This window comes from Lynx canadensis, chromosome B3 (assembly GCF_007474595.2).
Source record: "Lynx canadensis isolate LIC74 chromosome B3, mLynCan4.pri.v2, whole genome shotgun sequence".
Taxonomy (NCBI): domain Eukaryota; kingdom Metazoa; phylum Chordata; class Mammalia; order Carnivora; family Felidae; genus Lynx; species Lynx canadensis.
In genome coordinates, this window is record NC_044308.2 from 39,637,781 (window position 1) to 39,663,326 (window position 25,546).

The 25,546-nt window shown below is 47.1% G+C and overlaps 1 protein-coding gene and 1 long non-coding RNA gene across 5 annotated transcripts in view; one reads left to right on the forward strand and one right to left on the reverse strand.

Annotated features, from left to right (window-relative positions):
• Positions 1-15,849, forward strand: part of PARP16 (poly(ADP-ribose) polymerase family member 16) — a 28,759-nt gene extending 12,910 nt beyond the window's left edge. For 2 of the 4 annotated variants that reach the window (XM_030317911.1, XM_030317913.1), the window contains exons 3-6: positions 1,785-1,991; positions 5,006-5,177; positions 6,799-6,940; positions 8,285-9,696. In XM_030317911.1, the coding sequence (XP_030173771.1) occupies positions 1,785-1,991; positions 5,006-5,177; positions 6,799-6,940; positions 8,285-8,423 (660 nt within the window). In that variant the 3' untranslated portion in view covers positions 8,424-9,696. Of the gene's footprint in view, positions 1-1,784; positions 1,992-5,005; positions 5,178-6,798; positions 6,941-8,284; positions 9,697-15,715 lie in introns of those variants that run through there. The other 2 variants (XM_032593618.1, XM_030317912.1) reach the window with 2 other exon arrangements.
• The window catches only part of LOC115515800, a 63,880-nt gene continuing 47,472 nt past the window's right edge, over positions 9,139-25,546 (reverse strand). Inside the window, exon 3 of the long non-coding RNA XR_004343779.1 lies at positions 9,139-9,576. This is a non-coding gene — a long non-coding RNA (uncharacterized LOC115515800). The remainder of the gene's footprint in view (positions 9,577-25,546) is intronic.

Below are 25,546 nucleotides of genomic sequence, written 5' to 3' on the forward strand. Positions count from 1 at the left end.
TTTAGGCTCTGGGATCAAATCCCACTTCCATCCATTATTGAGTCTCCTTTTCCCTATTTATAAATTGTGAATATTAATAGCTAACTCAGAAGGGAGCTATGATAGAATGTATGCCACCCCCAGTACAGTTTCTGGCACAGATCAGACATTCTGTAATTCGGTTTCCCTTGCCTGGCCAGGATCTCCCAGGGACAGGCTGGGATGGCAGGGACCTGAGTGTAGGAAGGCAGATCCCTGATCTGGTGCTCTTTTCTCTGAGCAGCAGCAGGGGTTTATCTGTACTGGTCTTTACTTAATTTTATTTTAAGAACATTTAATTTTACAAGCTCCTGCTCAAGACAGAAATCCTCTTTAAGTGGCATAGAATTTGGTACCTTGGATTCTGGTGTCTAGGGATGTCCATCTCTGTTGGTAAATGGTAAATAACACACAGAGCCCCACAGTGGGAGTCAGGAGATCCCTATTCAAGTCCAGGCTGGGTTGCTAACTGCTAGATGATCCCTGGGTTTCACTTTTGTCATCTGCTAAATTTAGATTTATTCATTCTTCATGTGGGTATTAAGCACCTGCTAGATGTTGGCTGCTGTAGGTAAAGTAGATAAGGCAGTGTGACTCCTTCACTTTTCATTATGGACCAGTTAAGTTCCATTAAAATATGGAGTGTTGGCGCCATATGGAGTGAGGGTTTTCAGCCTTTTATCATGTCCAAGTAAGGACGTGAGGCTGCCATGTATCATCACTTTATAAAAGGATGTTTTAATATAAAAAAGGAGGATGTTCTCAAAAAAAGGACAATTCTTCCAAAGAAAGGATGGCAACCTTACAGCAGTATAAATGTATCTGTTACATTGTCCTTATTTTTCTCATTTAAACACAACCCAGAGAAAACTTTGCCACAGATTGGCTTTGGTCTATGACTTACTGTTTAGAAATCACTGAAAAGATGTCATCTCTGCCTTGAAAAGGATTATTGCCTTTTAGGAAGAGCTCACTCTTCTGTATCAATAGGTTTTGTGGCATGACAAATCTTTCCAAAAACCTTGATTAAAACAACCTTGATTGTTTCTCATGATTCTGTGAGTGAGTTGGATTGTTCTTCTGGGTGGGGCAGGATGATCTAGTGTCTCAGTCTTCAGTTGGTATCTTCCGCTGGGGTGGCTGCTGTGGTTGGGGCCCTCCTCTGCGAGACTGTCACCCTCCTGAAGGCTAGCAGGGCTCATTCACATGGCAGTGAAGCGTTCCCAGCAGCAGATGGTTAAGGGCGAGCCCTTTCAAAGTCTGTTTGCTATATATTTGCCAGGGTCCCATTGGTCAAAGCAAGTCACATGGCCAAGCCCAGATTCAAGGTGGCACAGAGGTGCCACATCTTGATGGAGTCCGGGAATTCTACCTGCAGACTCACATTACAGAGGGGTGATAGACAAGGATGAGTGGAAAGGTTGTGGCCATTTTTGCAACTGATCACACCTTTCTACCTCCTGAGACTATTGTAAAGACAGAGTGCAGGAAAGGGATGTGACAGTGTTATGAAAACTAGGGGTGGTGTCTAGTTCAAAGGAGCAGTTTGTGCTTCTTGGCCTAGTGTGGGGAAAAACATTATGATAGGAAAGTAATCTTGAACTAGAAGCTCTAAGCTTATTTATAAATTGTTGTCTTTATTCTCATGAAACTAGTTCTCATGAGCAGACCCCAAAGGAATTAAGCCCAAAGCTTTAGGAGGCCATTTTGGCAGCACAACTTAACAGCTTCCCCAATAAAATTGCGACTTCCTACATGTTTTCAAGTTCGAAAAGATCCAAAAGCTGACCGGTGCCCCTCACACGCCTGTCCCCGTGCCGGACTTCCTGTTTGAAATTGAGTACTCCAACCCAGCGAACGCCAAATTTTATGAGACCAAAGGAGAACGAGACCTAATCTACGCCTTCCACGGGAGTCGCCTCGAAAACTTCCATTCCATCATCCACAATGGGCTGCATTGCCACCTGAACAAGGTGGGGCCTAAGCCTAATGACATGAGGGTCAGAACCCTGGGGAGTTGCCTGGGGGAGGCTGGGGGGGATAGGTTCACTGAGGCCACACTCAGGTGTGGTCTGCAGACCAGCACCTGGGAGCCTGTGAAAATGCAGAATCTTGAGCCCACCCTAGACCTTCTGAATTAGAACCTGCATTTTAACAAGATCTCTGTGTGATTCCTGTACTGATTACAGTTTAAGAACTATGGATTTAAAGATGGTTCCCAACCTTGGCTGCCCATTTAGAATCACTTGGGAAGCTTTTAAAAATCCCAATGCTTGGCTGTATCCCAGAAGAATTCAGTCAGAATCTCTGGTGTGGGGCCCAGATAACAGTATGCTTTAAAAGCCAGGGGATCCCACGGGGCACCTGTGGCTCAGGCAGTGAAGCATCCAGCTCTTGATTTCAGCTCAGGTCATGATCTCACAGCTCATGAGATCAAGCCCTTCATCATGTTCTGTGCTGACAGCATGGACCCTGCTTGGGATTCTCTTTCCCTCTATGCCCTTCCCTTTCTCGTGCTCTGTCTCTCAAAATAAATAAATAAACATGAAGAAAATAAATAAAAGCCAGGTAATCCCAGTATGTCGCCAACCCTCCCTGTTCAGCATGGTCCCTCGCCCAGCTGCGCCACATCACCCAAGAGCTTGTTGGACATACACATCTCAGGCAGACCCCAGACCACCTGATCAGAGATGACTTTAACAAGCTCACCAGGTGATTTGTCTGAAGTTTGAGAAGCACTTGCCTAGGGGACAGTCCAACAGAATCAGTCCTTAGAAATATTGAGGGATGCTCCAAGGAGAGGTCCTTTCCTCCCTTTTTTTTGGAGTCAAAACAGTGTCACTCACCCTTCTCTGCTGGCATTTATTTTGGCTCTTAGTAAGGTATAGGAAGACAAGTACATTTAGGAGCCAGAAAGACCACCTTAGCCACTCTGTGTCCTGGGAAATTACTTAACCTCTCTGAGCCTCAGTGTCCTCATCTGTAAAATAGGACGTTATCACCCACAGTCTCGTGTGCTGAGAGGATTCAAATAGTTCATATATGCAAAGGGTTCTTCCCGTTACTAGACTCTAAGAAAGCAATGACTGCTTTTATAGGTGGATGGAGAGGGAATCTAGGCTAGTGGCAGGGCTGCAGCCTTTCCCTAGTCATGCCAACATCTGCCTCGTCTGAGGGGTTGGCTCCATGGCCATGGGCTCCGTTGTGGCTGATGCAGCCCTGAGGCTAGAGAGACTTCCAACACTGCTGTAGCTGATTAGTGTGCAGTTGGGTTTTTTGTACGATGACAGGCCTGTTTATACTGGCTCTCGGCCTATTATTATGGCCAGGCTACTGGAATCTGGGGGGGTCTCTGCTTCACAGCATAACTGGCCTTGGAGGAGTTGCCTGAAGATTACACCAGACCTTCTCTTCAGTGTCCAGGGAGTTTGCTGCTTAGAGACATCTTGTCGGAGTCCTTTGGTAAAGCGGATGCTCTTTTGGCTGCTTCTGTCTGGGTTTTCAGTGAGGGGCTTGCTTGAGGGAGCCTACTTGCCAGTTGAAGCTGTGAGATTGTTTTCTTGGTACAGATACCCCAGCTTTCCCACTCTGGTGCGCCTCTGCTTACAGCAGTCTCGCTCAAGGCTCTTGAGTCTATGGAGTCTAGTCTGTGTATATATGGCAGCTATAGCTTAGAATGGGTGTAGAGTCAGATCAGACAACACCCAGGGTCCTTGGAGAAGGTCTGTGTCAGCTTTTGAGACATGGGGACACTGCCTAACTTGGCAAGGGGCTTCCCAAAGGTAAAGCAAAGGCTTGTTTCATTTCCCCTAAGCTTCACCTAACCAGCTTAGAATTGTAGAAGCCCGGTGCCACTGAATAGGACATTTCTCAGTTCCCAAGCATAGGCTGTTCAGAGAGCAGTTTGAGTTCACTTAACAGATCCTAATACTGCAGCCAAAAGATAGCAATTGAATTTCAAGTTGAATTTCAAATTCCATCCATTGATAACAGCTACCTGAAATGTTGTGTTGAGAAGGATTCTGAGTCAGTATGAATGAGTGCCATGATTGATATTTTTATGCTGGCCATCATGGTTGATTATAGACCCTTGGCCATGGTCTACCGTGGGCAAAAGATGTGTCTGCTCTGCCTGCTGTAGTCTCAACTTGTAGGTATGTCTCCTGATATCATTCCCTCTCATCTGACATGCTCCTTCATGGAGGACATCAAGTTAGCACCTACCACTAGGGACCTGCCTCCTAGATTTTGGACATCTCCTTGGTTGACACCAACACAGAGTAAAACTTACCATGTCCCTAACATAGGCCTGCCCTATTTGGTTACAGTGTCTTGTCTGAGAGTTTCATTTCTTTTTCAAGTAGCGACTTAGATTACTTCCATCCTCAGGTGTGATCCCCCTCACTGTGCATAAGTGTGTGACTTTGCTTCCGCAAGGCCATTGGTGTAACCATGCTAAATGCATTCACGTAACAGGAATTGCTAATACATTATAATATAAACGCCCACCCCTCCGATGTGTCAGGTGTCCTGCTCAATGCTTTATGTACATTATCTCATTGAATCATCCTCAACCTCATAGAGGAGATACTAACATCACCATTTTACAGATGTAGAAACTGAGACCGAGAGAGTTTATGTAACTTGCCAGCTTGTTGGAGGTATAGTCAGGATTCAAACTCAGGTCTGTTTGGACTCTTATACCTATGTTTTTCTCACTCAACCTTGACCATAGGAACTGCTAGTTTTCTAGGCTAGGTGGGCACATCCACAGTTAGTTAAACTGTCATCAGATAGGAATGGGTTTACTAATAACTCTGTGATGATGTCATAGAATAATTTGATATTATATGCCTTTTACTGGGGATAAAGAGGCTTGAGAATTTTGTATTTACAACTCTGTTGAAGAATGACCTGTGTCAGCTTGCTGTGCCAATTTTACATTCACCCAGCCTTGTTTCTTTTCTGTTGACCTCTGCCATTCCAGACATCCTTGTTTGGGGAAGGGACCTACCTCACCAGTGACTTGAGCCTGGCCCTCATTTATAGCCCCCATGGCCTTGGATGGCAGCGCAGCCTCCTTGGCCCCATCCTCAGCTGTGTGGCTGTGTGTGAAGTCATTGATCATCCAGATGTCAAGTGCCAAATGAAGAAGAAGGGTGAGTGAGGACTTGGCCTGGACCTAGGCTGCAGGCCTCTGAGTGTGTAGGCTCTTGTCGTTGACCCATCTATTGGGTGGAGCACCCATTGCATGCAGAGGGATGGGCTGGGTCCAAAGCAATGTGGGACAGGGGCTTGCCTTCAAGGAGTGAACAGTCTCCTTGGGGATTGAGCACTTACTACAAGGTGGTGGGCACAGAGTGCCATGTGAGGAGGCTGATGAGGTCCACAAGGGCAGCTCACAGGAAGGTGCAATCAAACATAGTAGGTCCAAGTACTCAGGGGAAACTTTGGGGAGAGGTAAGATTTTTTTTAATGTTTATTTATTTTTGAGAGACAGGGGGGAAGGGCAGAGAGAGAGGGAGACACAGAATCTGAAGCAGGCTCTAGGCTCTGAGCTGTCAGCACAGAGCCTGACACAGGGCTGGAACCCACGAACGGCAAGATCATGACCTGAGCTAAAGTCAGACACTTAACCAACTGAGCCACCCAGGTGCCCCAGGAGGAAGTGAGATTTGACGGATAAAAGGGAGCGTGTGAGGCCAGAGTGTGGGCTCCTTGAAGGCGGAAAGTGAGTTTTAGTCACTCTTGGGCACCTGATACCTGCAGAGAGCCTGAAACCTACTTGACATTTCAGTAGGTATTCACTAAACTGAAGCTAAAGACGTGGATCCAGACCCTGTCCTCCAGGCTACTCTGGTATGTCCTGAGCCCCCAGAGGATGTGAGAGGCAACTGAGGCCACAGAGAGTAAATCCTGGACTCTCTGGGGGAGTGGATGACTCGCTAGAGCTCAGTCCACTCCTCCGATATGTCTCTTAGAGTCTGTGCCTTGTGCACCCTGCTGTTTTGCCCGCAAAGGCAGAAGAGTAGCAGAACTGTTATTCTAGTCTCCAGAACTGGCCTGTTGGTTCCACTGAGAAAAGGAGAATTGAGGAAACTGTCTGTTCCTGGCCTCTAATGTAAAACAACTGGAATCCTGAGGAATGGCCCATGTCTGACACTACCCTTCCACACCAGGCAGCATGAATATTTGCATTTATAATTCTTAGGAAGTTAGCAAACTGTGACATCAACATCAAAACAAAACCTTGAAGAGTCTACTGTTGCACACAGCTTTGGCTTTGTTTGTTTGTTTTTACAAAGCTTCATCATATTATTAAAAGGAAAGTTTTAGGGTTTTTTTGTTTTGTTTTGTTTTTTAAACAAATCTTGGTACAAAGGGTGGAACATAAGAGTTCTAAGAAGCTCAAAAATCCGGAATGATTAATTTAAAATGCCTAAGAGACTTGTTTTGGGTCAAGCCCTGTACCTAGGCCCAGATAATTTTTTTGTTATGGTCATCAGTCCGCTTCTTCCCTCTGCTTGTCCAATGCAGGTTTTCCCCCCCTTGTCTCCCTTTTATCTTCCTGTTCCTTTTTCCCCTCGTCCAGCTTGTCAGACTCTCCTGTATTTTAGTGCTGCTTCACATACAGCACATATACAGCTGAGGCCATTCCTCACCCTGCTGGGGCTTCCCCACCCTCATGACCAGGAGGCTTGACTTACTTCTATTTGTAATTTGCTTTTTTTATTATTGTATTTCCCCCCGGTGAAGTTGTACTTTATTCTCCTTATTCAGATTCTAAGGAGATAGATCGCAGGAGAGCAAGAATCAAACATAGTGAAGGTGGAGACATCCCTCCAAAGTACTTTGTGGTCACCAATAACCAGCTCCTGCGAGTGAAGTACCTGCTGGTGTACTCACAGAAGCAGCCCAAGAGGTAAGGAGGACGGGCCCTGCTAGAGGTCCAGGAGAACATCTAAATGCTGAGAGTATTGTGTCCCTAGTTATCAGCATCCCTTGCCCCCAGCCTTAGACCTCAGCTATGTGTAAAATATATAAAACACTGTGCTGCACACGGTGAGGGGTGAGGAAGACAGGTGGAATAAGATGTGGTCCTGGCCCTGAGAGGAGTGTGTTCTAGTGAAGAAGACAGAGAGATTTGTAAATACAAATAACATGAGGGACCGAACGAAGCCAAATTGGCTGCTCTAGACCATGAGGCCCCTTAGCCACCCAGGCTCCTGATTGTAGTCGGAAATGCACTGATTTAGGTTAAGCCAAGAGGCAGGGTGGTGCCTGGGTGCTGACTGGGAATATGTGCCACTCTGCTTGGTCACTTCCTGCGGTGACTGCTGCTCTCTGGACCTGAGATGCTTCATCTTTATGTCCAAGATGAGGGTGTTGGACTCAACAGCAGACAAGACCTGTCAGCTCCTCAGAACCGTGGTGGATTCCACATCCCATCTCAGCAGTGTGATGGTGGGTGGCAGGGTTCCCCGGGATCGAGGGTCACTTTGAGATCCTGTCACATTGTTGGGGTCTCTGGCAGAGCTTCTGATGGGGACGAGCAGCAGATGAGCAGCTAAGGGGGTCACTTGTAATCCTCCCCACTCCTGGCTGTATACACCAGTGTTTCCATGCTTCAAGATTTCATAAACCAGTAAAATCCTCACTCCATCCCCCACATTGGAGAGATTTGCATAGGGTTCCTGAGTCTGAGGAACATTATCCTCTGGTTTAAAGTCATCTGGCTTTTTCTACTTGAAAATTCCATTCCTTTCCCACTTCTCCCTGGAGTGTCTCTTCAGTACACACTTGGACGGTTTAGATCATCTCCCAGTAGGCCAGAGAGGATTTCCCCAGCTCGGACTGATATCTGTACATGTCTAAAAGTGAAAAGATTTCTGCTAAATTACCTGCCACCTGCTGCCATCTGGGCAGACACCCTGAGCACAGTCATTCTTCTAGATACCAAAGTCTTGCCTAAGAAAAGATGGGTCACAAAAGGCACCAGAGGAGCTATGAAAGAGAAGATCAGGATGAGCTCATTGCATAGCTGTCTTTGTACATTTAGAAGATGTTCTGGTGAAAGATGTGTCGGTGCCAGGGCAAATAGCCCCAGATTTTTTTGAGCGAAGGAGCATGCACGAAGCTTTGTTTCATGGCTCACCCAGAGGATGAGATTCATCATTTCATCATCTTTGAGCCAGAAGTTGTTGCATACACTTAAAAAAAAAATGTTTTTCTCTTCTTGCCAACATCACTTTTTCCCCCCCTTAAGCAGGGCTTCAAGCCAGCTGTCCTGGTTTTCCAGCCATTGGTTTACGGTCATGATATCCCTGTATCTGCTGCTGCTGCTCATTGTGAGTGCCATCAACTCCTCAGCTTTCCAACACTTCTGGAATCGTGCAAAGAGATAATCTCTCTGGTGTGGGGGCCACCTTGACCATGTGCCTTATGACAACCTGTTCTGTACCTCCCATGCGCCGCGTCCAACCAGGTGGAGTCTGGGGGCCAGTTGGGGACTACAGGACAATTTTCATATGCCATAAATGTATTGATTGCCTTTGATGATGCTCTGAGCCACACTCCGCTCAGTGGGGACCACGAATCTCTCGCTCTGGGGCTTCAGGGGAGTCCTCCTGTCTGCTCCTTCCTAAACAGTCCTAGGGAGTTGGTTTTTCTGCCAGGGCCAAAGGAAAAAGTCCTGCTGCATTTAAAAACACAGTGTCCAAGCTGTCAGTGGGGTGTTTACAGTCACTCCTGGCAGACGTTGGCCCTTTCTCTAATGCCTTCTGGAAGGCAGAATATGTGTAGTGGGGACTATAAATCACTAGGCGGTTGCCTTGTTTTGACCTGAGACACCCAAGAGGAACAGTCATGTTTCTCATAAAAATTGGTGGGATCGTTTTGAATTCCATCAGCCTTTGTATGTGAGTGCAAAACCTTTTCACAGTTTTCTCAGATCAACAAACAGCCTTCTGCTACAGCTGTAACCCCCCTGCTCCAACCATGGACGAGCAAGGAAGGAGCCAGAGACCTGATAAAAAAGACAAATTTAACAGCAACTCAAGTCTTTTTCTAAAAATTACCAACTGCTGATTGTAGTTGAAATGGAAACACATGTTTGTTTTCTGTTTTGTTTTGCTTTTTTAAGTAGCTCTTTGACAAATTCATCTTTGGGAGCTGAGTAAAAGGAGAAGATTTCGAGAGCACTCTTTGGTCAGTGCCCATAGTCTCTTTCCTGGCCATGTGTTAGAGAAAGGGATTTGAGTTGCAGGCCTGCCACCTGTTCTTGTTCTCACGAAGCTGCCTTGATTGTGGCCTCCCAGCCACAAGTGCCACGCTGCAGGACCTCAGGACACGGGCCTGCCTCAGTCTGCCGCCAGTGTGCATGGACTGAGCCTCCCTTGGAGGGCTCACAGGTCGTCGGGACCCAACCTGGGCTTTAAAAGTGGGGAGGAAGCCTCTGGCTGCTCAGGGAGCTGCAGATCTCCTTGCTGCGTTCTCTGTCCTTCCTTCCTGCCCTGTTTCAGCCATCATGGAGCCCCATCTGATTTGAGGGGTAGATCTCTGTAAAGAAGGTAGAAAGTCATTTTTCTATAATCTGTGAAGTTGTGAACAAGCCACTATCATGGTTTTTACATTGAATATTGGAAGATTTCAGAGATAATAAAGGTATTTTCCTAATTACCAAGTGGCCTTTGTGACTGCTTTCAGTCTCAGCGGGAGTCTGCCATGTATGCCTTGTTGCTAAAAATCTTATCCTCTCTTCCTTTGTTCAAGGTAGCAGTTTTCTGGACACCATATATCACCTGGATATCTAGTAGGTATTAGATTGCTAGTCATTGATTTAACAAATACGAGCACCTACCGTGTGCCAGGCACTAGAAATAGGAGCAGGATCAAGGTAAAAGTGTCCCTGCCCTCCTGGAGCTGCCAGTCTGGCAAGGTCGGGAGCTGGACAAGCATTCTCAGGAGTGGGGTTGGATTATAAAGGAGTTTTGGAAAATACTTGGCAAGAAGTCTTAACATAGTCTGGGGTCAGAAAATACGGAAGTGACACATGTACACCTGCAAAGCACCTACGTGTGCAAATTTCTTTTTTTCTTTTCTTTTTTTTTTTTTCTACCTTTCTCTGTTTTTTTTTTAGTAGGCTTCACACCCAGTGTGGAGCCCAACTCAAGACTTGAACTCACAACCCTGAGATCAAGACCTGAGCTGAGATCCAGAGTCAGACACTTAACTGACTGAGCCACCCAGGTGCCCCTGATCTATTTAATCCTGACAACAGATAAGAAACGGAAGTGCCAGAGAATTTTGTAGCTTGCTCAAAGCTATGTGGCTGGGAAGCAGCACAGAGCTGGGAGCTGCACATGGCAGGTTTCAGTGTTAATCTCACAACCACCATCCTCTGCAGCACCCCTGGGCTCCTAGAAAAGGTGATATTTAACTGAAGCCCGAAAGAACCACCAGTATCAGGCCAACAAGTGGAGGGAGAGTGTTTCAGGCACTGGGAAAAGCACATGTAAGGACCTAGAGTTCTTGCTGGAGGAGTTAAAAGCAGGAAGGTCATAAAGGAAGAGGCTGTGGTGAGAAATGGGGCGGAAGAGGTGGGCACGGGCCAGATCATGCAAGACCCTCAAAGCTGTGGGCCAGGGAGCGCCATTAGGTTTTAAGCATGGAAATGATATGATCAGATTTGGTTTCCAGGAAGCTCATTCTGGCTGGTGGTTGCAGAATAGATTTAGCATTATTTTGAGGATTAAAAGAACTGACACAGTCGGGCTCAGCACAGAGCAAATAGCTGACATGTTTCAGCTGCTATTATTAGTTTTTAGTGGCCCAGCAGAGGGAAATGAGCATGCACAGGACACCTAGCAGCAATGTCCAGGGAAATAGGAGGAAACCAAGACAGCAAAGTGTCATGGAAGCCAAAAAGGCAATCTTGATGAGCAGTGTCAAATGGTGCCGAGCAGTTGGGATTATACCTGGGAAGTATCCATTGGATTTACTGAGTTGGAGATCATTAGCGAACTTGCTGGGAGCAGTTTCAAGTAGCATTCAGCAACAGGGGATGCGGACAAAGTCCAACTGCACAGATGTGAAATGTGCAGTTTCCAGAAATTCTCGGGCAATATTTATTTAAAACCTAGTCCCCACTCTTTTTCCCTGAGGTTTCTGCCCCCACCCCACCCCCAAAGAGTCAATGCAATACCTGATGTGAGCATGGGGCAAACAATGAGCATGGTGGGAACTTGAGGATGGATGAAGAATGGTCCTATCCTCCAGGTGCTCCTAGGCTAATGGAGAGCCATTGGACAGGTACATTTTGATGTGACAAAATGAGTGAGCAGAGAGTAGGTCAGGACTACATTATGACTTTCATGGGCACTTTTGCCTTCCTGGACTCCTTAATAAATACTTAAAATTATATTTTATGATTGTGTTGGTATAAAGATGAATATATTACTATTAAATACTAAAATGTTTGCTTCCACTTACAAGCTTGTTTTTTCCTCCTGATTTTTAAAATTTTAGTTTTAATTAATTTTTAAATGTTTATTTTTGAGAGAGAGTGAGAGAGCACGAGCAGGAGAGGGGAAGAAAGAGGGAGGGACAGAGGATCCGAAGTGGGCTCTGTGCTGAGAGCAGAGAGGCTGATGCAGGGCTCGAACTCAGAAACTGTGAAATCATGACCTGAGCCAAAGTTGGATGCTTAACTGACTGAACCACCAAGGCACCCCTTTTTTTAATTAAAAAAAATTTTTTTAGAGAGAGAGTGCAAGTGGGGGAGAGGGGCAGAGGGAGAGAGAGACAGAATCTCAAGCAGACTCCACACTCAGCATGGAGCCCAACACAGGGCTTGATCCCATGACACTGGGATCATGACCTGAGCCCAAATCAAGAGTTAGATGCTCAACCAACTGAGCCACCCAGGCATGCTTCCTTCTGCTTTTAAAGGAAATTAAAACATTTTTGTAATGTGGATTCTATGCCCTGTGCCTATGATGCCTTATGGATGGGTCCACCCTGGACTAGGGTAATGGGCGATAGCGTGAGATCTCTGGGTAGCTAGGAATGGAGAGGCGGGAAGGAGACAAACTCTAAAGACTCACAGTTCTATTTAGCACCAACCTGACATCTGAAACAGACCCCAGAGGCCAGCCATCTCCAGGAAAGGGCAAATTTGAGTGCTGGAGTTTGGAGGCCCAAGGGGATCATGCTGCAGACATTTTTTCATGGAGAAAGAAGAAGCAGTCTCCTTGCTGACACACCCCCTCTGGGCCAAGAGCTTCCCCAGGCCACTGATGGCAGAGGAGACCAGACGGTTCAGTTGGAGCCACCTCACATCAGAGCTGCAGCTGCCTTGGTCTTGTGAAAGCAAACCCATCAACCCTCTATCACTAATGCTACTGTCAGTGAGGACAATTTGGGCAGGGGTGACAAGAAGACCTTCCACAAGTTAGGTCACTGCTTCTGCAAAGTGCCAAGAATCCAATGAGCTGTCAGTTTTCCCCACAAAGGGAAGGGGTTTTACTCTGTGGGCTTTTGGATAAATGTACCTGTGTATGTGAGAGAAACATGGAATAGGAATGTGATTCACTATTATTTCTGATTAATTCATTTCATTAAATACTGATTGCTTACAAAATCAGAGCTGGTAGGGAGTTTGTGACTTAAAGAGCCCAACTCAGATCTTTTTCTTTAGAACATGGCCCCATGCATCCGAGCCCAATCCTGCTGCTAAGCCTGGAGGTTGTGTTTGTGTTGGCCTGGAATCAGCTGCACTCACCCTCCCCATTGCCATGGTGATTCTTGGGATGGTGGGGGGAGCTGGGTTCAGCTCCTCTCTCTCTCTCTCTCTCTCTCTCTCTCTCTCTCTCTCTCTCTCTCTCTCTGTCACACACACACACACACACACACACACACACACACACACACACCCTCCTTAAGCCCCCTCCACAGCCTCCACCCATCTCTCCTCGCTCCCCTCCTTTCCACCCGGCCCCACCTCGTGAGTTTTCCATCTCTTGGCCTTTGTTTGTTTTTGCTTTTGTCAGTCTCCCTCCTCTGGATGGGTTTCTGTTTGTTTCCAAACTGTCTGGGGCTGTGTACCAGGGAGACAGTGTCCTGGGCTGCCTCTAGCCCTGATCTGGTTAGAATAAGCCCCTCTTCTTTGCATGATCTCCAACCTGACATTTGGAACATCCAAAACAAATCATGACATTGCGAGATAGAAACCACCATCTCCACCCACTTCTGTTGGCACTCCTGTCCACCTGGAAAAGGTTTTAGAAAATTTCCAGTGTTCTCCACATCGTGCAGCCCTGGGAAGGGGAAGCAGCACTTTTTGAATACCTATTGAATACCAGCCACTGGGCTAGGCTTTTTGCTTGTGTTAAAAATCTGGTGTGCAGGTGATGTTTCCAGCATTGAGATTCAACTGCAGGCTGTCAGAGGGAGCAGGGCCTGGGCTGTCTTGGCATACCCAGTATCTAAAAGATGATGGAGACTCAGGAAAAGTCTGCTGAGTGAATAAATGGATGAAAGGATTCAAGAAACTTCCCTGCCACAGCAGAGAGTAATGACTGAATGTCAGCAAAGGTGATCAAAATTATACTTGAAGAAAAAACACAGTGGCAAGGCTGTGCAGATGGGCGAGGGTTTCAGGGATGGTTGTGGACACTGGTTGCCTGATTTCAGAGTCCCATTTGCTCTGCACCTTTTGGGAACAGTAGGGGGTAGGCAGGACAAAGCCTTTTGTTTCACTGAAAAGGCTCAGAGTAAAAATGCACCTAGTCCTGAGAAAGGTTAAACTACTGATTTGATGCCGCTTCATACACACATATAAGTGACTGATGACAAAGTCTTTCCTAAGAAAATGGGATTTAGAAATGAGTTGGGAAGAGTGGTAGTAGAGAGAAAGCAACCAGGGGAGATTCAAAGGCCAGAGGAGACTTGTGGGGGTCAGGAGAGAAAGGGAAGGCTGAGGCCCCTGGAGTCAACCCTCTTTCAGTGCCCATTTAGCCAAGGGAAGTCCTTGGTGAAAATAGCTTACGGTGCTGATAGGGCCTTCCAGCCCTCACAGCATTGGTCAGTTCAGTCAAGCTGCCCACCAGTGTGGACAGGAAGGGAAAAGGCCAGTCCGAATTCCTGGGAAGTATGGATTACAGATTGGTTAAAGATGTAGGTTTACTGTTCTTGGGCAAGTATAGCCTATCCCAAATGGGCCCTATAACACATTGCCTGTCAGAGATCTGTAGGGATTTAAAACTAGCACATCAATTATATATTTTTTTAAACTTAAAAAAACTTTTTAATGTTTTATTTATTTTTGAGAGGCAGAGAGAGAGCGTGAGCTGGGGAGGGGCAGAGAGAGAGGGAGACACAGGATGGGAAGCAGCCTCCAGGCTCTGAGCTGTCAGCACAGAGGCCCTCATGAGGCTCGAACTCATGAACCACAAGATCATGACCTGAGCCGAAGTCGGACACTTAACCAACTGGGCCACCCAGGTGCTCCATCCATTACATTTTTAAAGGGCTTGGGAGTGCTTGAAAAGTATTTATCTGCTTAGTTCTTTGACCATTGATTTCCTTTGGAAGACACCTGTTCTTTTGTGGTCCATCGTTCACATCACCCTCCTGGTACCATGCCCCAGCTTCCTGCTGGGAAACCAACCTCTTTTCCATTTTCACTGGATCTGGGTAAAGGTGACTGCTCCTTCTACCCACACACCCTAGGCAGGGAGTAGTGGCACAGGCCTGAGCCAATCAGCAAGCTGCATTTCTCTGGCCTTAGTGATTGGTTCATATACCAACATGTGACCCCCAAGAAATCTATAAGAAGATTTTTGCAGGGGCTGCTGGGAAAGAGACATTTGCCTCCCACCCCCATTCTGTCAGTGTGAGAGGCTGGTCCTGGTGTTGCCCGGCCTTGAATCTTGCTGCCACGGGAAGCCTCCTACTGACACCAACACAGTGGAAGGCAGAGCCAAGAGAGGAAGAGAAACTAAATCCTGATGATGTTGTTTGGGTACTCAGTTTGGTTGTGCCTAAAGCCAGACTTTTCACTGTGTAACCAACCAATAGACTCCTTTTTATTTAAGAGTTTAAATTGGAACTTGTGGGAGATACAGTGAGGAGGGGTCCTTAACTGATACTCTTTGCCATCCTGGAATTTCATTATTTTTGGTATAAACTCTTTATTAAATATATAGAAAGATGAATTCCAAACAAATGAGTCAGGATTGATGAATTTTTCCTGACCTCCTTAGACAAGGCACTCAAACCTATGCAAAATGAGAGATGGGCAAAACACACCAAAAAACCCCACAAAAAACAAAAAACACCTAAAACAAAACAAAAAAAAAAACCCCACCATGTTCTGGGACCTTCTAGAGCCTTGGCATCAAAATGCCTCCTTGGGTCAACTTGGACTCTTCTACAGAGTGCTAGGGAACCCCAAAGCACTCTGAGATCTGGGAGCAGCAATAGGTAGAGATGTGACCGGGCACGTGTTATAAGCTACACCAGAGAGGCCTGGCCCTCAGGAATACCAGAGGTGAGGTCTGCACCAATAGAAAGAATGGGAGAGAAAGGCACTACCATTTATCAAGTGCCTCCTGCATGGTGGGCCTATTGAAAGAATTCTCTCATTTAATCTTCAAAATGTCCTTGTGAGATGGATACTGTAATCTTTATTTTACAGAAGAATCAGGCCTGGAGAGGTGACTTGCCCAAGGTGAGAAGGCCTGGAAGAGGCAGCGCCAAAGCTGACTCTGGAGCTGGAATAATAAGAAAGGCAGGCAAGTACAAGGCGGAAGCTAGAGGGACTGCCTGAGCAGAAAGGATCTGGGCTGGTAGCACAGGGAGGTTGGAACGGGTCTGGGGGATGCAAAATGACCTCCCTTCCTAGGCTAAGGCCGTTAGCTCTGCCAGGTCTCATAAGCAGGGGGCACCTGGGATCCTGGGAGTCGGACTGTAGGAAGTCTCTCCTGATGGCGGCACGATTAAAAGGCTGGGTTCAGCCCCATTCACCTTTCTGCCCTGTCACTGCAGATCCAGGAGGTGAGCTCAGAGGCACATGGCATGGAATGTGGGGCAGGGAGGAGTGGCCCCTCCCTTCCACCTCTGCTGGCTTCTCAGAGCTCAGGCCATCAGCCTGCTCTGATTAAGCTGACTTCTTGGAGTCCTCAAATCCAGGGGTTGCCAGCGGCCAAATCCCCCTGATTGTCTGGGATGTTCCCGACAGCAGAGAATAAACAGTCTCTCCTGTCCAGCCAGCTGTGCTGAGCAGCATTCCTGTCTCTTGGCCCACCCGACTGGGTGGGGCTGCAGCACTGTGTCCACCTCCAGCAGAGGCCTAGGGAACCTGGCGAGAGGGTGGAAAGGGAGAGGAGAGGTCACCGTTTCCAGGCCACACAGGACATTGACTCCTGCCTGAGTCCCCATTTTGCCTCAGCGTGAGGCACCTCTGTTTCAAGCCACTGCCTGGCACAAGCTCTGTGCATGTAATAATGACTCTGTGACTTAAGAGGAGGCCCACACCAGGCCACTGCCTCCTGGGATTGGAGCCCCTCACCCTTATCCAGAGACTGCCTGGGGAATTAGAGACTCCTATCTCATTCTGACTACATCTGAAGGCATCACACCCAAAGGGGTCATTTTATGGAGGTGGACACAGCGAGTCAGCAGAAGTGGGACTAGACGCTGGACCTTTCATTGCTGTCCATCACCTTGGAATGCTGTGGATGCTGGGGCTAAAAGTGACACAGGGGCTCTGAGTGAGAGGGGCGGCCCATGTTTTTGGAGAGGAGCAGAGGTGTTTTCATCCTACGCCTGTTTTGGAGATCAGGCTTGTGGCCGAGCCATTTCCTGAGGAAGTAAGTCCTCTGGAAAAGCGCTGTTCACCAGCCCCTCCTAAATCATGCTTTTGGAAGCAGAGCTGGGGCAGCAGGACCTGTGTGGGGCTCTGTCTCTGTCTAGAGGCCAGCACACAGCCTAGGCTTGGCAGGCTACGGGTGGTGGCTGGGGACGGGGGGCAGAGTCCTTGGCAAGGGGGAGCACCCCCCAGCACACACCATCTGCTTCTCTGCCACAGGACTCTGGCCTGGGATTGTGGAGGAGGAGAGAGTAGCCTTTCTCAGCCAGTCTGCAAAAGGAATTCCTCTAGGAGCCCCTTCTGGCCGCAGACAGAAGTGGGAGGGAGGCAGACAGTGTGGGAGCCCAGGGCAGCCAGGGGGTCTCTGTGGACAGGTGTCTCACTCCCAGACGTCTTAGGCCTACAGCGTTGTCTTTGTCTAGCTGCGTGTATCAGTGTGAGTTTATGTGACTGTTCTGTTGTTTACATGTCTGGGCAGCTGCATTTCTGGTTGGAGCTGGGTTCCTCAGTGGGAAAAGCATGTTTGCCAGCATATCGATGAGTCCCTATCTCTGTGTAAGCTCATGTGTGTGGGTATCTTCAAGGGAACATGTGGGCCTCTGAATAGTGAGTGGGTCTGCATGTGCCTGCAAGTTTCTGTGGGAGTGTGCATACGAATATTTAGGTTATTTTGTTATAAACACGTACCAGGCTTTCTAGATGTAAGTTTATTAGGTATGTGCATCTCTGGGAGTGGGGTGATATACTTGTCAATAATGTGTTGGTGAGTGCCTGAAAGTGTAATATGCCTGTTTGTTTATATCTGTGCAGAAGCATTCCGATCATTCAATTCATTCACTAATGATTTTCTCATTTACTAACAGACATCTTTAAAGTGCTTGTTCGGTGAGCACTGTGCACTGGGAACTAGGGAGGTATCCAGGGCAGCTCCTAATGTTTAAGACCAGGGCAAGATGTACATTTGTATGTCTAAATATATTTTATAGTTTGTTTTTTTTTTTTTTTTTTTTTTTTTTGAGAGACAGCGCAGAGGAGGGGCAGAGAGAGGGAGAGGGAAGAGAGAGAATCCCAGGCAGGCTCCGTGCTGTTAGCCTGGAGCCTGATGCAGGGCTCAGACTCATGAACCGTGAGATCATGACCTGAGCCAAAACCAAGAGTCGCACGCTTAACCCACTGAGCCACCCAGGCGCCCCAGTACATCTAAATATTTAAATGTTATAAGTCAAACACAAACAACTGCTAATAAAATACTTAATCCCAATAAGCAGAGGGCTGGGTTTGATTTTGGATTCTTGACTCCTCTGACTTCTGTGCTGGAATTCAGCAATGCAGAATAGTGGCCCCAGCCTCTTTTTCCCCATCCGGCTCCGTCCCCTATCTTGAGTGGCCTTGCAAGCATGTATTACTCCTAAAGTGTCCAAACTCCATGAATACACCCCACAAACAGCTGCCCTTTGGCCACCTTTTGGGCTCCGGGGTATGCACACTACTGACAAAGTCTGCCCAAATGGTTCTGAGCAGGAAATAAGGGGTCTCATGTACCTGATTTATAATCTAGAATGGGGGGAATGGGCTCCCATGGATCCATCCTCTTGGGCCCGGTTACTTCTCAGTGTGTGGAATGGAGTGTGGCCAGAGTAGAGCAAGAGCATGGCCATCTACAGGTGAGCCCAGGGTAAGGGCCCTTTCTGCCTGCTTCCTCATGGAACTTGGCAATCTGGAAAGGAACCACCGCAGACAGATGAGAACAATACAATACATGGATATAAGTACCCATGTGTGTATCTTTGCCTGTGTGTCTATGCCTCTTCATGTCTGCTTGTGTGGATGTCTATATGTCTGTTTGTTTCTCTGTTCATCTTTGTCTGTCTCCTAGAGGGCAGAGCCCACAGCTTTTCTACTACCCTTGTCTTGCCTGGTTGAACTTAGGACTATGAGACAGGCTAGGGTGGCTGGAGAGACACTGATCTGAGTTTGAGCCACTGTCCTATGGTCAATTAAGACTCACTCTGTAGGTTGCCTGGATGGCTCAGTCACTTAAGTGTGTGTCTGTCTGTCTCTCTCTTTTATAGCTATTTATTTTGAGAGAGAGAGAGAGAGTGCATATGAGCAGCAGAGGGACAGAGAGAGGGGGAGAGAGAATCCCAAGCAGGCTCCACACTGTCAGCACAGAGCATGATGCAGGGCTCAATCTCACGACCTGTGAGGTCATAATCTGAGCCAAATTAAGAGTCAGATGCTCAGCCAACTGAGCCACCCAGGCAACACTAACTCTTGATTTCAGCTCAGGTCTTTATTTCAGGGTCATGAGTTCAAGCCTTGGCGTTGGGCTCCACACTGGGCATGAAGCCTACTTAAAGAAAAATAAACAAGTAAACAAAATAAAAAGACTCACTCTGTGATCTGGCCTCATTTTCCTCATCTGCAGAACGGAGGGACTGTATTAGCACATCTTTAACTTACAGGTCTTGCTTGGTTTACAGAAGAAATGTGATTGATTTCCTAAGTTAATTACTTTCTAGAAGTCAAATGGAAGAATGCATAATTGTAGAATCTGTGGGATCAGACAGAACTGGGTTTGAATCCCAGCTCTGCTGTATACAAGCTGTGTCTCTTTAGACTTATTTAATCTCCCTCAGAGTTTTGAGGATTGAATAAGATATGTGTGTAAAGTGTTGAGTACCATGTCAGGCTTACAGTAGATATTCAATAAATATTAGCTTCTGTCCTCATCAAGGGTCTTTTCCAGCTTCCTTACTTTATAAATTCTGGTCACTAGACATGTTGACTAATTGAAATTATTGAACCGTATGTTTTAGGGAGTTTCTGGCCTGGTTGGGGGGCAGGGACAGTTGCGTAAGAAAATCAGTACCTTCCAGAAGCTGCCAATTCAGATCTGTGTGTTGAGACATTCCCTCTATCCCATTCTCCAATGTGGACCCTTGACATTTCCTCAGTCTTTGGTAAAGCACTATGAAATGCAGGTTCAATGCCCTCTTCTGACCTGATTCTGCCACTGAGCCCCTCCCTGGTGCCATAGGATGCTGAGCTAAGTAGGATCAAGCCACAGGGCAGAGCTGGGTCAGGTAAGGCCTCAGATTCCCTGACATGTCTGGGCCTGCCTGACCAGCCCCAATAGTGGGCAGATACCAGCTAGGCAGAGAGCACCTGTCTCTCATGATTGATACTCTTGGGAGGGCATCGCTCTGCTGCTGGCGCAGATAGATCCTGAAGCACTGGGGAGACTGAGGACCCCTTTCCTCTCAGGGCCCCCCGGAATGGCTAAGTTCCAGCAGGAACAACAGGAAGAGAATTGGGAGGGACAAGTGACAGTACCTCTCAGCCAGGGCTGGTGGGGGTGGGAATCCCCTCGATCCCGTCTTGGGAATCCCCTGGAGCCTGTGAAAACTGGCGGCTTTGGGGCTCTCCTGAAATATCCCTGACCCGAAGGGAATGAGGGAGAGGTCTAGGGCCTAGCCAGGGTTGCTGAGTTGAGAAATGCTTTGAGTATGAGCTCAGGGTGGCTGAGGCCATGAGGGAGGCCATGAAGGAGAGGGTCTGCTCTTGAGGTCATGCCGGCCATCCCTCTGATCCCCTGCACACATGAGTGACTGAGAATTGGTTTGATGATCTCACAGCTCCAGGGATTACTGGGGAGGTGGGAGAAACTTAACCTCTGAAAGGTCCTTAGGGGGTCATTGTGATCTCTCCCCACCACCTCTGGGCTGCTCCATTTGGGGCTAGAACTGGGAATTTTCCTCTTGAAAAAAACTGGAAGCAAGGGAGCAAATGGTGGGTTGAGGCCAAAATAATATGTTTAAGGAAATTTCTGCTTCATGCTGGCTAGGACAGGGAATGTCTGGTCAATGAGCTGCTGACAGCCAGGGTCCCTGTAAGTAAACATACCGCCTCTGATGGCGGCCCTGAGCTCATTTCCCTTAGCAGTGTGTGAGGAGGGTGATGTCACCAGAGCAGAGCCTCCTGGTCATGGAGCTGGTCGGTGAGCAGGAGTGAGTCTCAGTGATTGCTGGCGGCCTGGGTGCCACTGCCTAGTTATTGTAAGCAGCTGCTTCCCACACAAGCAGGTCTGATAGCGTCCTACACGTACTCATGCATGATGGGACTCGAGCCACACCCATAACTCATAGCCGGGACATTCTTCAAGAAACTTGGGATTAACTATGAAGTCTCTAGCTTCCATGCAAGGTCTCTTCCTCAACCAGAGAGCTGGGCCTTCTCTGGTCTATGAAGAGGGGTACCTAGGATGGGTTCGGTTGCAAGGAGTGGCCCCTAGAGGTACAGGCCCATGTCCTGCCCCTGTAGAGAGCAGGCAGTGACAACGTGCATCATAGCCTGTCTCCTGGGGCCAGGCAGCCAGGTCCAGTGGGGCAGTTTCCATGAGCAGAGGACCCAGGTCAGGGGAGGTTGGGAGGTAGGGTGGGGAAGAAGATACAAAGCCCTCTCTGTGTCTCTTGTACAGGCTCTTCCTGAGCATGTCAGTCACTAGGTGAGGTTTTTATGAGGTTTGGAAGGCCTGTAACAGAACTGCTGAGGAGCAGCTGCCAGAGGCTGGACCAGGCTCTGCAGCCTTCCCCTGTCTACCCTGTTCTATCCCATTTCACATCCTGGCTGGGCAGTAGGGAACAGTGAGTCTCCAAGTAGACAGGTGGGCCAAAAGCTTCTTGGGGATAGACCTCAGCTTTTCACTTCTTTGTGTCCCTCAGAATCCTGGGCTGACTTCCAGGGGGGGCTCATCAGTCACACAGACCCACTCCATAGGGCAACCAGCCCACTCAGTGCCTGCCTGACCTACTCCAGGCTGAGCAAAAACCTCAGACTGATAGGCAGGCTCACAGAAGACTTACTGCCTTCCTCATTGCCTGACTGACAATAGGCCAAACCACTAAGTAAGTCTACTTATTTAAAAAATAGTAATTGAACACCTCACTTGTGCCAGATCTTGTGTTGGGTGCTGAGGATGAGCAGTGAACAAGACAGACAAGATCCCTGCTCTTAGGGAGCTGACAATAAGCAAAGAAAACACTGACAGGATGTGATACATATATTATGGATGGAAACAAGATTCTGTGTGAGAGAGTATCCAGCAGGCCCTACCCTGAAAATAATATTCAGGGAAGACCTCCTTGACATGTAATCTGAGACCTGAGGGATGAGAATAAGGAGCCTATGGAAGAGCTTTCCAGATAGAGGGAACAGCAATGCCAAGGCCTTGAGCTAGGGAAGAGTTTGACATAATCTTGGAATTAACCAGAAGACCAATGTGACTGAAACATGGTGAGTGAGGGGAAGGTACCGTGTAGATGAGGTTGGGGAGGAGGGCAGGAACAGACCAGACAGGGCCTTGCAAGCCACAGCAAGGATGTAGATGTGAGGGGGAAACACTGAGGGCTTTTTATTTATTTATTTATTTATTTATTTATTTATTTATTTATTTATTTATTTATTATTGAGAGAGAGAATGGGAGGGGCAGAGAGAGAGAGAGAGAGAGAGAGAGAGAGAGAGAGAGAGAATATCCCAAGCAGGCTCTGCACTGTCAGCACAGAGCCCAATGTGGGGCTCAATCTCACAAACTACAAGATCATGACCTGAGCTGAAATCAAGAGTCAGATGCTTAACCAACTGAGCCATCCAGGTGCCCCAACACTGAGGGCTTTAAGCAAAAGTGTGACACAAGTTCAAGAAGAAATAGATAACCTGAATAACCGTATAACCAATAAAGAAATTAAATTTATCATTAAAATTTTTCCCATAAAGAAAACTTCAGGCCTGGATGCCTTCACTGGTGAATTCTACCAAACATTTAAGGCAGAAAAAAATACCAATTTTATATAAAATCTTCCAGAAAAGTGAAGAGGAATGAACACTTCCCAATTCATTCTATGAGGCCAGCATTACTCTGATACCAACATCAGACAAAACATTCCCAGAAAAGAAAACTACAGACTAATATCCTTTATGAACACAAGTGCAAAATAAATAAATAAATAAAAATTCTAGCAAAGTAAATCCACCAATGCATAAAAAGATAATTCATCAGTTAAGTGGGATTTATTGAGAAATGCCAGGTTGAAGAAATATTTGAAAATCAATTAATGTTGGGGTGCCTGGTGGCTTAGTCAGTTGAATGTCTGACTTGATTTTGGCTCAGGTCATGATCTCACAGTTTGTGAGACCGAGCCCTGCATGGGCCTCTGTGCTGACATCATGGAGCCTGCTTGGGATTCTCTCTCCCCCTCTCTCTCTTCCCCTCCCTCACAGAATTCTCTCTCTAAATAAACATGAAGAAAAGAAGAAGCTGGGAGTCCTTAGGAGCTGGGATAGTCATCTGGGTAAGAGATGCTAGTGGCTGTGGTGGCAGTGGAAATGGAGGAGAAGGGACAGATCTCATTTGAGATCTAAACAACAAGACTTGCTATCAGTTGTGTATAAGGCATGAGGGAAATGGAGAAATCCAGGATGGCTACCACATTTCTACCTAGAGCACTAAGTGGCTGAGGATGCTTGGCCAGGAGAATCTGTGGGTGGGGAAGTGGAAGGGTAGAGAACAAGAGTTATCTTTTCATCTACCTGTGAAGATGTTTTGGGCTCCACGAGAAGGGTCTGGGAGGAGATAAAATGTGGAGAGTTTTAGCAAATAAGTGGTATTTTGATGCCAAGTGAATGGATGAGGTCACAAAGAGAGAGAATAGTCAAAGAAAGCTCTAAGGACTGAGCCTGGGGCATTCCAGCATTTGGAAGTTCCCTGAAGGAGCCAGTAAATCCCATCAGGAAGGAACAACTAAAGAAGTACCCAACCATATTCATTTCCTATGGCTGCTGTAATGAATTACCACAAACTGTGGCTTTAAACTGGCAGAAATGTATTCTTCCACAGTTTTGGAGGCCAGAAGTTCAAAAACCAGATCCCTGGGCTGAAATCAAGGTGTCAGTAGGGCCACACTCCTTCTGGAGGCTCTAGGGGACAATCCGTTCCTTGACTCTTCCAGCTTCTGGCAGATGTTGGCATTCTTTGGCTTGTAGCCATACCACTCGAATCTCTGTCTCCATGGTCACATTACTTCCTCCTCTTCTGTCCATTTCAAATATCTCTTTGCCTCATTCTTATAAGGACATTGGTCATAGGATTTATGATCCACAGATAAGGATAATATCCTAATCTCAAGATCCTGAACTTAATTACATTCATAAAGACCCTTTTTCCAAGTAAGGTAATAGTCACAGGTTCTGGGGATTAGGATGCGGACATATCTTTTGGGGACTACTCTTCAATCTGCTATACCAACTAACTGACAGACTAAAGGAGTGACTAATTAAGAATGCAAAATGGCAGAACTTCCTGTACCTTAGAAGAGGGACTGAGGAAGCCAAGTATAGGGTATCGGAGCCCAGCCTAGAGGTATACGATGTAGGCCACTGCTGGCTTCAGCATGTGCATGGGAGTCTCATGGAGAGGGGAGGTATTGCAGACAAGAGTCTCGCAGCCCTCCCAGTCCTGACTCAGCATCTGGCGGGGCCATCCACACAGCAGCCAAAGTGAGCTTTAGGATGCAGATCTGCCCACATCACTCGCCAGTGAATGACCCCCAACAGCTTTCTGCACCTTTAAGGCCAAAGGCCGATATCCTCACCTAGCCTACAAAGTCCAGGCGCCTGGTCTCAGCCCACCTCTGCAGCCCTGTCTCATACCTCTCTCCTCTGCTATCTGCCTCCAGATATACTGGCTGCCTCTTAGGTCACCTTTCCTCCTGTCCCAGGGCCAGTGGCTGTTGGTCTCTTTGTCTGAAAGGCCCTTCTTTAACATGCTTCACAGAGTTAGCATCCACTAATGTTTCAGATTTCAACCCAGATGTCTTTTCCTTGGGGAAGTCTTCCTTGGGTCCCTGGTCCATGTCATACAATGTGTGATATAATTTCTCATAGTTCCCTCTGTTCATCTTTCATAGCACTATCAAAGTTTACAGTTTTTATACATATTTGTAATATTATTTTATTAGTGTGTATCTCTACCATTAGACTGTAAGTACCATAAAGTTAGGGTTTGTGACTTACCGTTATCCCAAGTGCCTTGTCTAGTGCTTGGCATACAGAAGGGGTATATAATAGTTTTAAAACATGTCTGCAAATTTTTTGACACTCTTCCACCAAGAGATAGAGCCTAATTGACCTTCCTTTAAATATGAGCTGGTCTAATGACTTGCATGTAATTAACAGAATGTGGCAGAAGTGATGCTGTGTGACATCTAAGGCTAGGCCATAAAAAGTAATATGGTTTCCTCCTGGACTGCTCTGCTTAGATATTCCCTTTTAGAACCTAGCTTCCATGCTATGAAGATACCCAGGCCACATAGAGAGGCCCAATGTAGGTGTTCAAGCCCCACTGAAAACCCTAGCCTACAGCCAGCATCAACTGTGAGATGTGTACCGAACAAGGTTTTGAGATGATTCTAGCCTTAGTCTCCATCAGACTGCAACCACATGAGAGACCCTGAGCAAGAGTTACCTAGTGATCCCAGTTAGTCCTGGAACCATGAGAGATAAAAATGAATGATTGTGGGGTGCCTGGATGGCTTAGTCGGTTAAGTGTCAGACATTGGCTCAGGTCATAATCTCACAGTTTGTGTGTTTGAGCCCTGTGT